Raw genomic sequence first — 14,418 nt, 5'->3', positions numbered from 1 at the left:
AGGGAAGAGTGTAAGCAGAATCCAATACTAAGAATAAAATGACAGAACCACCAAACTTTTTAAAAATAAATTTAATTTTATCTATTAGAAATATCCCCAAAAAGTTCACCTTTCTGCAAAGGCTTAGATTTTAAACAGAGTTCACATTTTTTAAAATTAATAAACAGCTAAATAATTTCAATATTAGATTCAGATTTGTTGAACTGAAGAAGAAAGCAAGTCAGTGTCAGGTAATCAGGAAGGAATAATTTTTTTATATTGTCAGTTAATTTCTAGATCACTGATATGAGCATAGAACTTAACTTCAGAGTCAAACTAAGTGGACCAAATACATGAAATCAGTACGTGATCTTCAATGGTTCTACAGATGCCAGCAGTATTTTAATGCTGTCAGACTTTTGCACTGTATTCTAAGGTAAGTCAAGCCAACTGCCATACAAAGCAGTTAATAAATGCTGTTTATTTTATATGGGTGTGTCCAGTTTCCTGGTACACAGAAAAATTCATCACTGTAAACAAGCCTTCTAATACAATCCATGGGAAAAAAAATTGTTCACTTTATGGTTCACACTTTGAAATGCATGATTACTATGGTTTCATTGTGCTCAGAGGAAGCAGGCTTGTACCTGGACCTTTTTGCTTAATTTTTTTTTTATTAGGATGCCATTTTCCGGATCATGTAGTTCAGAATGCCGCCATTGTGGAAGTAAGTGAGCTCCACATCAGTGTCAAATCTCATGATGGCATGGAAGGTTTTCCCAGTGTCCAGCTGTTAGGACAAAGAAAGTCATTCAAGCAGCAGAACCTTGCACATTTCACTTGACATCATAGTAAAATAAGGTCTACTAGGATAGTTTTTGCTATCTTAAAAAATTGTGATAGAAAGCTAAAGTGAACAGGCACCAGTACTTCTATACATACAAGCCTTTCCTGCCTGAGAGGAAAGAGGTTTTATTAACCAACAGTATGAAGTCTCATTGCATTTACTGCTTCTTTCATAACTGAGAAATTTATAGTGGACTTTAAATGACTGGTCCAAAATACAGGATGGCTTTGTGTTAATTAAAACAGTTTGAGCATCCTGCTTTTATATCCTGTCATAGTAAATCATAGAATCGTTTGGGCTGAAAGGATCACCTAGTTCAAACCCCCATTGCCATGGGCAGGGAGCATTCCACTAGAGAAAGTTGCTTAAAGCCTTGTCCACCCTGAACGTGAACCCTTCCAGGGAGAAGAAATCCACAGCTTCTCTGGGCAGTAGTTCCTTGTATCTAACCTAATTCTATCTCCTTCAGTTTAATCCCTATTAGAATAACTGTTTTAATCTCCTTCACCATCTCAAGTCTTCTCCCTATTTTAAATGAATTTGACTGCCATATGACAGTCAGCATATGTTTTGAAGAGGCAATTAATTTTGAATAAAATCACAGTGATTCAGAAAATCTCTTAGGTGTCTCTCACCTTAATCTGGACATTCATCTGTGGTTTTAGTTTTTCAGGAATGATAATAGTGTAACGCTCCCGTCCAGTGAGTCCTAAAGTTCCTGCATCCTCTCCAGGTAAATACTGCAGAGGAATCACTCCCATTCCTACTAGGTTGCTTCGATGAATTCTCTCATAGCTTTCAGCAAGCACAGCCTTGACACCCTAGGAAACACACAACAAGTTGAGTTATTTCATAGGTCAGAACAGTCTTTCTGTATTCATGAGAAGAAAATTGGTCCCTTCCATTTCCTTTACCAGCTACTGGTAGAGTCAGCAAGTCCATCTGACAGCAAATTGTCCAGGATGACTTGAGTGTACATTAACTTTCATATCTCTTTAAAAGAAGCCTGACTCAAAGAAGTAATGTGTTTTCTCAGGAATCCTGCATTTATTTTAACATGTCTTATTCAGAGCACCACTAATCATTTCCATAATCCTTCCTAATTCAGTGCTGCCCTCCTAAAAGCACCAGCATGCAGTTTAATTAATTTTGAAATTTTTACATGTTAATACATTTAACACAAAAACACTTTGCCAGAAAGAGACTCCAAAAACCTAGATGAACTTAAACACCAACTCTTGAAACTCCTAATAACGCAAGAAAACATGGATCAGAGTTCTTGCTGTAAACAGTGTAAGACTGAACAGACAAAGAAAGAAACAGGTATTTCACTGTGGAATTCTATTTAGCTTCCATGGTGAAGCCATGTTTAATTTAGTTTTCACTGGTACTCTTCCCTTACACTTTCTAGTTTCCCTGCTAAATGAGCTTAAGGATGCTGCTGAAAGCAGACCTGTGGTTTATGGGGTTATGGAAAGTGGAAGTAAAGAAACTGGCCTTTCTAGTGTGGATTTCTAGATGAAAAGCCTTCAGTTTGGACAAGACCTATTAATATTAAATAGCTTTTGCAGCTCTACTGTGGCTCTTGGAGACAGCTGAGATTTCAAAATAGCTCTTGCTACCAAAAGTGAGAATGAGCCACCCAGGATTTGGTCATAAGCTAGTCTTACTGACAAATTAATGCACTGTTAATACTGTCCTCCTAGTTTACTGTAGCCACTCACCAAGAGGAATGGTCCTTTAGCAGCCCAGTCTCTGGAACTTCCTGCACCATATTCCTTCCCAGCCAGCACAATCAGAGGATGACCAGCCTGCTTATATCTTTCTGCAGCATCAAACACGTCCAGCTGGAATAAAAAAGCCAAACATTTTGTAAACCTTTTTGTGAGTGGAAACACAGTTCCAAAGAAAGGAGGGGAAAAAAGGTAAACAATAAACAATTGAAACCCACAACTTCAACTAAGCAACACTTTAAGGAAATTGACCATACAGCACTTCGAGTCTGATCTCACTCCCAAAAAATCCCCTGCACCTTCCTGTTGTGCTTTTACAGTGGTTACACTCTGCACTGATATGCCTGAAAGCACCACATTGCATAGGAACATGCAACTGCTTTCCTGAGTCAGTTCCTGCTCTCCCAATTAGCTTTACTTAAAAGGTACTGAAGTAAATTGCCTAACCTGCTAAGAAGTAAGGCCAGCACTAATCCACTCTGTTGTCAGTGAGCCACAGTTTAGAGCTGTATGTGTACTTACAGTTTCTCCAGAAGGAAAATGGATTGTCTGAGGCCCTTGTTTATCAATAAACTTGTTGACCAAGCGAATGTTTGCAAATGTCCCTCTGGCCATGACAGCATCATTCCCTCTGCGGGAGCCATAAGAATTGAACTCTCTAGGAGTCAAGCTATTAAGGAAAAGAAGAAAGGAAACCATGTTGATTTTAGACTAAAAGCACTCTGCTCTAAAAAAAGAAAGTAATAAACTGGTGTTTCTGAGGCAGGTATGTATGTAGTTCCGACCTTGGCACTAGCATCCAGTTTGCCAATACTTCTCCTTTGATAGGTTTTGAAGGAAAAGAAAAGTAATTTACAAATACCTACGATTTGGTCAGAAAAAGCAGCTTCCATAAACTCCTGCCCTAGAAATAGTATCTGACAGTGATGCAAGGATATAATTCACATTAAGTCAGCAGATGCAACACAATTTTTTCTTAACAGTTGGTGCCTGAATATCCTCATTATTTATACTACTGTAACATCTAGAACAAAGGCAGAACACTGTGCTAAATATCTAAAAGGCAGCAAGAATCTCTGCTGCAAGTTAGAACTACAGAAGAAAAATTTCACTTGCAAATAGAAATATGAGAATGAGGGGACACTCCAGCCTAACCAGCAAACAAAACATGCACTGGAATGTGACAGAAAATTAGACTGTTTCCATTGGACTACATCCAAACTGCAGCTATGATATACAACATCTGTTTTGTAATGCTTGTAGGACTATTCAGATTTCCAAGTAACTGACAGCTGGGGGTCAAGAGAGTCCACAGTATTTGGTCTTCAGTATATCACACAGTTTAAATCCATTCTCTTTCCAAAATTATTAGGTCTAGCGAATTACGACTTTTTTATTTTATGTCAGTGCTGCAGCTCAAAACACCACTGAAGTTGTAAGAGGAGCTAAAATAGAGAATAAAAGCGTTATATTACCTGTGAAGTCTGAATAGGTCAACTTGGTAAGTCCTAGTCTTGCCTTAAGCTGAGCCCTAACTACTAAACTGACAGACTGGCCATAGAAAAATATGAACATTTTACAGGAGTTTGGACTCTCATCACAGTAGATTCACCAGTTATTGCAGCTGCACTGAAACCTAAATCTCTAGATGTTCTGTAGTGCTTAAGAGCCCAGAATGTGAAATAGTTGCACATGCTAGAAGAAATGAATATAAAATCAATTTTTGGCACTAACAAAAATGGTCATTTTGCTTTGATAGGGGACAAACCTTGATTCTCTTATTTAAGAATAAATGTATAGGCTAGTTTTTGCAGCAAGTCATCTTCTTTCCCTATTTACATAAAAAGGTCTTTAGCTCTATAGTGAGCTTAGTGAGAGCTGCTGAAGCAGCAGAAAGAGAAATACTTTTCTTTCTTAATTTTTATGTTGTCCAAGCAGCTGTAAAGGTATACAAGTGTACGTGGACAGAAGGTATGTGTGCCTGTACCATGGTGTAATAGTTGTGGTTTGTTTTCTCTTCCCAGTGTATGACAAGAACAAGAAGCAGTGCTTACCCTCTGCTGGTCAAATAACGGGCTGCAGGACTATTTCTGGCTATGTTCCCAGCTGGAGATATGTGGTCAGTTGTCACAGAATCCCCAAAACTCAACAGGACATAAGCATCTTCTATTGTTTTTGGGGTCTGAAGAGCCAAAGTCTAAACGATCATAAATACAAACAAAACAATTAACGTATGAAAAATAATTCCTTTACCTTTCTCAAAAAAGTGCAAATTGCAAAATAAAGTCTCCCTTTTTGTACAATTTATAAGAAAGAAAAAGCCTAACACTATTAAAAATGTATATGTTTTTGAACAAATATGATGCCCTGGCTGTCTGCCAGCAGGTTCATGCATGAAGAAAATAGAGGAGACAAAAAAACCCATACAGGGCTTTCTGTGATACACGCATGAAAATCGAGGTTTCCTAGACATGTGCATGCATTAAGATCTCCATTTACTTCTAAATGACACTGAATTAGCGAACCAAACCCCGAACTATTTGGTGCAACATGCATGCAGGCAGAACAGTGCATTTAATTTGCTTTGTGACTATTTAGAAGTATTTCAACTTAAAAGAAAAAGGAGAATTTTCAAGAGCCCTGAAGTGAAAGGGAATCCTTACAGTTTTGAGTTTCACCCATGCCTTTGTATTAAAATGAACACAATACTGCAATTCTAACATTTAAGAACCAAGACCTCAATAGGCTTTTATGAATCCTCTCAGGCCCCTTGAAGTAGCTTTGCTTCACCTTCAATATGAGTCAAGATCACTGCACACTTTGGCTTGATTCAAAGGGAAAGCACATACGTACCAGACCATCAAAGAAAGGAGGAGACTTGATATAAGTAGATTTGGGATTCCAAGTATAGAGTTTATCTGAAGGAGCATCTAAAGCATTCCAAGCTTTGTTTACCGTCTGAAAAACACAAAATCCTTTCATTGATTCCTAAGTTTTCAGAAGCAACATAAATTACTTCAAAATCCAGGCAGAATTACAAATTTGACTTTAGCAAGAGCCTCATTGCTTCTTAAGAGTACTTTGGAAAATGGACGTAACAATCAACATTATGTTGGAGGTGTTTTTAAAATAATTCTTTCTATTAAAAGATTTAGGAAAATCCTCACTATTTTCTGAGAATAACCTGTATTATGTACACATTATGTAACACTTTATAATTCTCTATTGTATTTGTAAGTAATCTTAAGAAACTTCCCTAACATAAAAACCATATGAATATTTTGTTTCAACACTTGAGAAAAATTTGCAGGAAGACATTAGCAAGTAATGTCTTTTTTATGACACCATTCCTATAAGTTAATGTAAAATTAATTTTATATCAGCTGAAAAAAAATTAAACATCTGTGAAGCTGGAATATTCCACCTTCTAGTATCAGCTGGGGATGGCTGTTGAAATCACATCATCTACATGCTACATTAAAAATATTGTAAAGAGCAGTTTTCAAAACATGACTGTCTGAAAAAATAAATTAATTATTCAGAATTATCTCATCTGTCAGAACAAAAGCAAAACCTAGAGATGAAAAAGTTTCATTTTATTATCATGATCATCTTATTTAATATCTTCAGAATAGCATAGTACATCAATCAAACTACTGCCAAGAGTATTAATTCACCTCTATTTTTTCATAGACCTCCTTGAACATCCCAGGAATAACAAATTGACGCTCAACAGCCTGAATCTCATTTCTTGTTGGCCAGATATCTTTCAGGAAAATCTTCTTCCCCGAAGCATTTATTCCTGCATAAAATGGTATTGTCAATTGTATGGCATAAATTTTTCATTACGAAGAAAGAAAAGTTTACCACTGTATTCTCTGGCTATGTGTTCCTTGTAACACTTACAAGACACGCTTCATTTCACTTACAAGAGTCTGACAGAAAAGTGTGTCACAAAGTTGGTAATATCTATACATAACCCTCCTTTTGTGACTTTCAATGACCTTCTGGAATAATTTATAGAACCATTTATGTTGGAAAGCATATTTGAAGGTCATCTGCGCTAAGAAATCTACTAACTCAGGCTGGCTCTTGAATGACTATCACCCAGATATAACCAAAAATATGACCCAGTGCAATTAGGGGGAAGTCAAGCCTGAGCATTATTCTTTCTCCATCATACTGACTCCTTGTTGCTCTGACTCTTCAGAATTGTATAATTTGTCTCCCAGAGGTACTCAATACTTTAAAGCACTTCCCTAGGACGAATGTTTCCGAAGTGCTTAATTCCAAATAGTTTAGTGCTGTGAAAAGGAGCACCCTAACACCGTCTTACCTAAGGGCTCTTTCTCAAAGTCGATCCGGATGGTCCCTGCAATTGCATAGGCTATCACCAGCGGCGGGGAGGCCAAGTAGTTAGCACGGGTGTTGGGATGGACACGCCCTTCAAAATTCCTATTGCCAGACAACACGCCCACTGCCACAAGGTCTCCCTGTAAGATGGAGTTTGAGACAAAGATATGTCAGGTGCTTGCAGAATCCACACACACAGCAAGTCTGCAGAGCCTTACTGCAACAACAATGACCAGTCACAGAACGGTCTCCTTCTGAACAACCCCAAAACATTCCCCAAAGGAAAGGCAATACAGACTGAATTTACTTTGCACAGAGCTGAGAAGAGTCAACAGACTGTATAATGCAGCTTAGAACAGCACACAGCAGAGAACAGCTTACATAAATGAGCTGGCCAGGAAAAATTGCATACCTGTGTAATGGCCTCAACAACAGACTCTGGTAGGGGTCCACTATTGCCAATACATGTCATACAGCCATAACCCACCACGTCAAACCTATACAAAGCACAAAAATAATAGTGAACAAAAAGCTACCTTGGAGAAGGACATTTAACCATTCAGCAGTTGGCAACTGTTACTTTCAGGAGAAGTACTTCTTTAACAAAATAAATGCTGCTGAGAACAGCATTTTTGAAATGCTCTGTTTTTACCATTGCAGGGACTATCCATGCACACAGAATGGGAAATGTGTGCATGGAAAGCAAGAGAAATGACAATATAGTGTGATTTACAGAGTTTCAAAACAATTAGTCTTGAAAATTCTCCTGCTTAAGAACATAAGTCTTCAAGAAGTTACAGCAGGCCTTCAGCTCTGGTACAAAGCCAGCCAGCCCAGCAGCAATGTGTTCACTCACGCAAGATCGCACCATAAGGTACCTGCAATATCTTTTAAGCTGTACAGAGAAATTGTTATTCTATTGTATCACTTGCTGACAATGCTTTTAGTTAAGCAGACATAGTACAACAGTAAGAAAAGCACTCCTACCCTAGTTGAGAAAGGTAAGGCATAACTCCACTCTCCCTCAGATAGTAAGTGACGACACCACTTCCTGGGGACAGGCTAGTTTTAATGTATGGCTTCACTGTCAAACCAGCTTCAACAGCTTTCTTAGCAAGCAGTCCTGAAAAATACAGATGATAGTTGCAGATTTTCCTGGAAGTGAGACAGTTTGGTGGATAAGCATGTTAAGAGAAGTACCATTAAATAAATGGAAACAGAAAAGGTACCAGCAACAAAATGGTACAATTTTGAGCCAACAGCACCAATTTCATGATAACTAGCTAGAGGACAAGCGCTCTGTTGAACTGTAGATCTAGTCTGCAATTTCTGTTCCACAACTAGAAAGTTGATGGAAGAAGTTGCATTCAGAAAGATGCACTCACTGGGGCCGCAAGTAGACATTCAAAATTCAGAGTGCTATTTGTAAGACAAATATCTCACGAAAAATGCAATGAAAAACTGCTAAGTTCCCACTTACTGTGGGCCAGTAACTCAGAGAAGAAAGAACTGCCAGCATAGGACTTGCTGCCCTCAGGAGCAGAAGGCTATGAGAGCCAATGCTGGCCCTCGCCACAAACAAGTCTTCTCACAATCCACAGCTTGTTGCACAAGTGCTGTTTTACCACTCCTGGATTTGTAATATGCATAGACATATTTCAGTGCAATGTGTTACTAGACACACATTTACCCTGAACTCCTTCCTTTGAAATTAATTGACCATACACAGATGAATGTTCAGAAAACTAGTTCTCTCCAGTTCTTTTCCACGATGAACATAAAAGAAGCAGCAGATAGGCAAATTATGCAAAACTTCATATTCTCTTACTGCATTTTCCCCCTCACACATGACATTCATTTAGATATGGAAACAGACATGAGCTGTACTTTGATGCACCATGATCTCCCACATGAAGATGTCATCAAACTGTTTAGTCCTAGCCAGCTGTCTAACAGCTCTGTTAGACATGTCCTGGACCATGACACTTTTAAGTGTTGTGTGAAATGGCCTACACACATGAACTTAGAGAATCAGTCCTATTCCTGAAATCGCTGAGGTTCCTTAGCTACTAGAGCAATGTGCAGAAACTGGACCTCTTGGATACTTCTGCAAATGAGCCCATGAACAAATCCTAGGTTATCCTAGGAACTGAGAGTTTGACAGCCTGTTTGAAAGCATTGGCTTCTGTCTTGCTGCTCATACCAGTTTGGAAAAGACAGCGCAGTCAAACTCTCAAAGATGGCAAGGAAATGCCAGAACTTTAGCTCCTCTGAGCAACCTTAATCCAACAGCTTTGTAAAGGCAGATTAGGCTGCCAAAGTTCCTACAGCACACACTCACTAGCCCCACAGACACACAGTCCCTGCTTAATGCACAGGATATATAACAGTAGTTCCAAACAAATGTTCATAGCCTGGATTATTTTAGCCTGGTTACTTACTTGGAAACACTGTATGTTTATTTACTTTCATTTGAAACGTCATCCTGAAAGCCAAATTGTTGTGTTTTTTGTGGGTATCTCAGAGGTTCTCAACACTGCTGTTTACCAAACATTATCAGAGATTGGCAGAATTACTTCTTCCTTCCTTGTCAAGGTCAAAACATAAATGCTGCTATACATAAAGGTGGCAAAGATGAGAGTAGCCACTAAATCTGAGCATATACACCAAGAGCCTTAGGAACACATTCTTCATGGTGCTGTGCATTTCATAGTGACTGCACTCAAAGTACCAACTTTATTTTTATCTGCAGAGTGTTCTACACTTTAAACCCATAGAGCTATTAAGCCAAGACAGTTGAAAGATCAGTATCCCTACTGCCTCAGAGAAGGTTAAAAATGCATGTCATTAGCCCAGGAGCCAAACAAACTAGAGAACATGATACTTAACAGGCACAACTGAGGGATATACCCACCTAGAACTAAGGAAATAGACAAGGCAAACAGAGTCTGCCTGGAGAAAACCTACTTCTTGATCCTTGGAAGAAAGAAATACAGCTCTGTTTCTGTGATAATGCAGAATGGACCTGAGGAAAGAGGTATGCTGCTTTGTCTGTCCTGTTAAAGGTAAGTGGATTGGGACACCTTGTTAAATTCTGCTCCTCTCAAAGAGATAAGAAAACAAGCAGGCCTCTCCTCTGCCTTCCTTTTGCCCCACATCTTAGTTTAGATGGACTTTGAACCTGTTGCTAGAATTTAAAAGACCTTTGAGCTGGGAGGGGGATGAACTGCTCTCAGATGTAAAGTATGCAAAGACAGATGCTAGTTTAAAAACAGGTGATAAGTGTTGACAGGAACAAAGACAAATTATATTTCTTTAACCAAGAAGTAATTGTCTCTGGTGAAGGGTCTTTGTATTGCCTGTTGGATATCCATTCTGACCTTTGTAGGAATAAAGTCTGCATTTCATGAACAGTCGGACAGACTACTAAGCCTTTATGTAGCGATGATCCTACAGTGACAGATACCATCTATGTATATGTTTGCAGAGGAGAGAAAGAAATATGTAAACATGCAGCCAAGCACCTAGGAAACTGGGCCAAACTTGTCCAGTATAGACTGAACTCTTTGAGCTGACACTCTTCATTCCTATTTTGTTGCCAGAAGCATACATTAGGAATGACAAATTTTCTGCCCAGACTGGTCATGTTAAAAACGAACAATCTCCTGACCTGAAATTTTACACAATCAAGTAAGACTATCTGTTCTGTAGTGGTGCATACCAAGCTCACCTCTGGCATCATCTTGGATGCAGTTAAGATGCAAATGAAAAGGCTCTGAAAGCTGGCAATCCCTGAGAATGTAATTTGCTTTCTCTACTCACACTTACCATGCCCCCAGACTCTTGTAACAACTTAAGAGAACAACCTCTAGCTAAATGCGTGTTTTTCACTCTGCTGACAGATCAGAGCACCTTCAGACTTGCCCTAAAAGACTATTCTTCACTGTCTCTCTTCTGGCTTTGACTTTCAAAAGCCTCTTCTTAGCTCTATATACCAGCTTCTGCGCATTTGGAAAAGTGTCAAAAGTGTTGGTTAATTAAGTTCCAGCTTGCCTTGTAGAAAAGACAGAGCAGGAAAGAATACATTTTGGTTAACCTACATTTCTAGCTACCACTTCCACAAGTCCTTCTGCTACCCTTAGAAACTAAGCTCAGTTTTAGCACTCCAAATGACAAAACCAGTACTGTACACATTGAATTACATCAGTGTTGCTGTCTTTAGGACACATATCCAGAGCCACAGAAGAAAACACTGCACATTAGGCAAATCAGCTTACCTGCACCCAACATGACTGAGGGGTTACTGGTGTTTGTACAGCTTGTAATGGCAGCAATCACCACTGAACCATGAGCAAGCTCGAAGTCATGGCCCTCAAAATTAAATTTGACTATGTTGTTGTGTCGGTCTGGGGCAATTTGGAATCCCTTGAATCCTTGCTGTAGGAGGAGAAAATAAGAATCAAAAGGAGTGGTTAACAAACATTTTGACTGAACATTAGTATGGGCTGTTTTTTCACCAATGAGAAGCATCTGCTAGTCAATCCTTAGGCCTAATGGTGAAGGTTTGCATCTCTGGTTAATCAAAATGGGGAACAAAAAAGATTTTTCCTGGAGTTTCTCCTCCTCTCTGTTTACTGGTAAAACAGCCAGTCTTTGCAGCAAAACAGATTTGTATTTTCTGCCTGCATGAACATATCCTTCTTCGGATTTCTCAGATGCTTTTCACGCACGTATGTTATAGGTTCCTTATCACACTTAGTCCTAGTACACAATCTAGTCCTGAGATTTTAGCCTAACATGAGATTTTTAAGCCAGGATTATCAAAAAGCTTGAATGTATATCAGGAGCTGGTTTGAAATGCAAAGGTCTGGTAGTTGGAAAAAAAACAAAGAGCAAGAAGGTACAGTTCATGCCACGAAAAATTACGTTTAGAGATCTGAAAGCATAAGATCACCTAACAGAGTTTGAAAAATGTAACAAATTAAGACTTATCAAGTTTCTTGATTTACATCACTAGAGTTCTGTAATGCCTTTAACAAGGATCGTTACTGCATCAGGTAAGGATTCAAACTGATGTAGAAAACTTAGGTATCCAGGAATATTCATTAAAATATAAATTTAGCTCTTTTTTCATCCAATTTTTGATTGGATGGTGCAGAATGCAGTCATTGTTTTCTGTCTTTACCACCAACATCAAGAGCCACAGAGACATATGCATATGTTCTGCTCTGCTGAACAGACTCAATACTTAGTGCAAAACTACATTGTGAATTCAGGGCATAACCAGCTTGGAGAGCTGAAGAACTGGGTAGTTACCTCAGAACTCAGTGCAGTAGGTATTTTGTCCCCTAAATTAACAACCCCCCATTGTGGCAGAGTTCAGAAATCTCTATGTCAAAACCATCTTAGGCCGAAGATCAGAAAGAAATACCACTCCAATAGGACACTTTCATGCAAGAGAAGTAACACCCCAGTTTTAAACTACCTATTGCTTCTGTCAACTTTGCAGTCAAATATCCTCATTTATTTTTCACCAGGCAAACAAACAACACACAACCCCAGAGCATAGTTCCTGTACACCAGATAGCTTTTAGAAGCACGCATTAGTTTGTTTGCCCAAATGTTCCCAGTTCTTACCTTTGCTCCCAGACAAGTCTCAAAGTCCTGCTTCATATCTGACACAGCAACTTTGTCCTGAGGTCTTTTTGGTCCACTGCAGCAAGGTACAACAGTATGGAGATCCAACTCAACAACCTGTTCAAGTAAGATAAACAGAGAGTGGCTGGGCACTGCCTGGTAGGTTGTAGCCAGGTAAGCCACAGATATGCTTACCTCTGCTGTTGAATCAATGCTAAGTCTGCACACCATTATTTGCAGAAATTATTGAAGACACATGAGAATGGGAAAACCAGAAGAAAAGGAACACTTCTAATTTTAGATGCTGCCAGCTCAATGCTATGGCTATCAAAAGTACTAAAGTTACTAAAAAACCCAATGTAAATAAAGCATCTAAGCATTATAAGTTATTTCTTAATTTGTCTTTTCACATGCTAGAAGCAGGTTAAAAAATGATGTGAAGAAATATTGGTACTGATAAAAACCAAAAGCAGACTACAAATCAAAAGCAGACTATTCATCTATTCCTCACCCATTTTCCAACTTTGCTTTAATAATGTGCTACATCCTTTCAAATCTACTAAGATTTTTGAATAATCATGCATACCGAAACAAGTTACAATGAAAAATTTTACAGTAGAGAAAACCAGGGATATTTTTGAGTTTTCTGGACACAGAGTAAGGTCTTAATTTTCTTGCACAGAAAATTACTTGTGTGCTCTGTGGTTACCACACAGGAATTCTAAGGCTCCTGATTCACACAGTAAAATAACTGACTGAACAAAGAAAGAGTAAAACTGCAAACAAGGCTTACACATAACAGCCACATTATCTCCATCACTTCAGATTGTCCTTCAGTCTGGAAGGACTTCTCAAAGCTCCATAGAACAAACTGTAGACTAGCAGTTTGCAAGTTAGCAAACTGCAGCTAGAGGTGGGTTGAGAGCCAATCTATACCTATATCCAAGCATTCACACCTGAAGAGCCAGCTGACTCATTCTACTGGGCCCTAAAATAAGACAGCTGTGCAGACCAAACCAAAGGACAAGAAATCCTTCGACTATTCCTTAGTTTCTGTTAAAAGCAGACAATTGTTATAACAGAAGAGGACAGAGCATAAAGCAAGTAGCCAAAAGACAGAGTAATTTCTAACCTGTGTGAAGTCCGGATCCTGAGAGGAATTCTGGAAATCTCTTAGCATTCCCACAGCCTCAAGATACCTTTTTGTGTACATAACCTTCTCTTTGTCACGGCCTAAAATGAAAGCCAGATACAGCAAAATCAAAATGCAAGTGAAACGGAGGAACCACCAACTGACAGAATAAGAAAAAGTGCATAACAGGCATGCTGTCAATAGCACTACAGTACCCTTTCATGAGAAATATTAGAGGTCCACTAAAAACAAACCAATTCAGTAGACTTAGTGGATTTTGCAGAACAAAATCTTAGGTTCTTATTTCTGTCATCTGGACAATCTAAATTCAGATTTTTGGCAGGCTGCTAAAAGTCTAACACTCAGCTCTCCTTAAACATACAAACTAAGTGCAAGTACCAGCCTCAATAAGCAAGTATAAATTTAAAAAATGAACTGAAACTCAGAAGGCTTCACCTGATTTAATCCCACTGCTAATGTCATATAGACCTGGAGTCCTTTCAGGTCCCCTTAACTTGTGGTCTCTTATACTCACCAGTTTGTATCAGGTACCCAATGCTAATATCATCCACTGGGAAATAGGCAGCTGTTGCTCCATACTCTGGACACATATTGGCAATGGTGGCTCGGTCGGCAATGGACAGATGGGCAACACCAGGACCGAAAAACTCCACAAATTTACCCACGACTCCAATTTGACGAAGATGCTGTTATAAAAATACAGTGCCTGTATCACT

At 38.8% G+C, this 14,418-nt stretch overlaps 1 protein-coding gene across 4 annotated transcripts in view; it reads right to left on the bottom strand.

Annotated features, from left to right (window-relative positions):
• Nucleotides 1-55: 55 nt before the first annotated feature.
• The window catches only part of ACO1 (aconitase 1), a 35,878-nt gene continuing 21,515 nt past the window's right edge, over nucleotides 56-14,418 (bottom strand). For all 4 annotated transcript variants that reach the window (XM_056514700.1, XM_056514702.1, XM_056514703.1 and 1 more), the window contains exons 8-21: nucleotides 14,217-14,388; nucleotides 13,682-13,782; nucleotides 12,550-12,666; nucleotides 11,190-11,349; nucleotides 7,900-8,035; nucleotides 7,325-7,409; nucleotides 6,896-7,052; nucleotides 6,237-6,361; nucleotides 5,413-5,517; nucleotides 4,614-4,756; nucleotides 3,082-3,229; nucleotides 2,551-2,673; nucleotides 1,462-1,647; nucleotides 56-769 (exon numbers count right to left, since the gene is read on the bottom strand). In XM_056514700.1, the coding sequence (XP_056370675.1) occupies nucleotides 656-769; nucleotides 1,462-1,647; nucleotides 2,551-2,673; nucleotides 3,082-3,229; nucleotides 4,614-4,756; nucleotides 5,413-5,517; nucleotides 6,237-6,361; nucleotides 6,896-7,052; nucleotides 7,325-7,409; nucleotides 7,900-8,035; nucleotides 11,190-11,349; nucleotides 12,550-12,666; nucleotides 13,682-13,782; nucleotides 14,217-14,388 (1,872 nt within the window). In that variant the 3' untranslated portion in view covers nucleotides 56-655. The remainder of the gene's footprint in view (nucleotides 770-1,461; nucleotides 1,648-2,550; nucleotides 2,674-3,081; nucleotides 3,230-4,613; nucleotides 4,757-5,412; nucleotides 5,518-6,236; nucleotides 6,362-6,895; nucleotides 7,053-7,324; nucleotides 7,410-7,899; nucleotides 8,036-11,189; nucleotides 11,350-12,549; nucleotides 12,667-13,681; nucleotides 13,783-14,216; nucleotides 14,389-14,418) is intronic.

This window comes from Oenanthe melanoleuca, chromosome Z (genome assembly GCF_029582105.1).
Source record: "Oenanthe melanoleuca isolate GR-GAL-2019-014 chromosome Z, OMel1.0, whole genome shotgun sequence".
Classification (NCBI taxonomy): Eukaryota; Metazoa; Chordata; class Aves; order Passeriformes; family Muscicapidae; genus Oenanthe; species Oenanthe melanoleuca.
The sequence above is the reverse complement of the archived record's forward strand: the minus strand, read 5'-3'. Positions and strand labels throughout refer to the sequence as shown.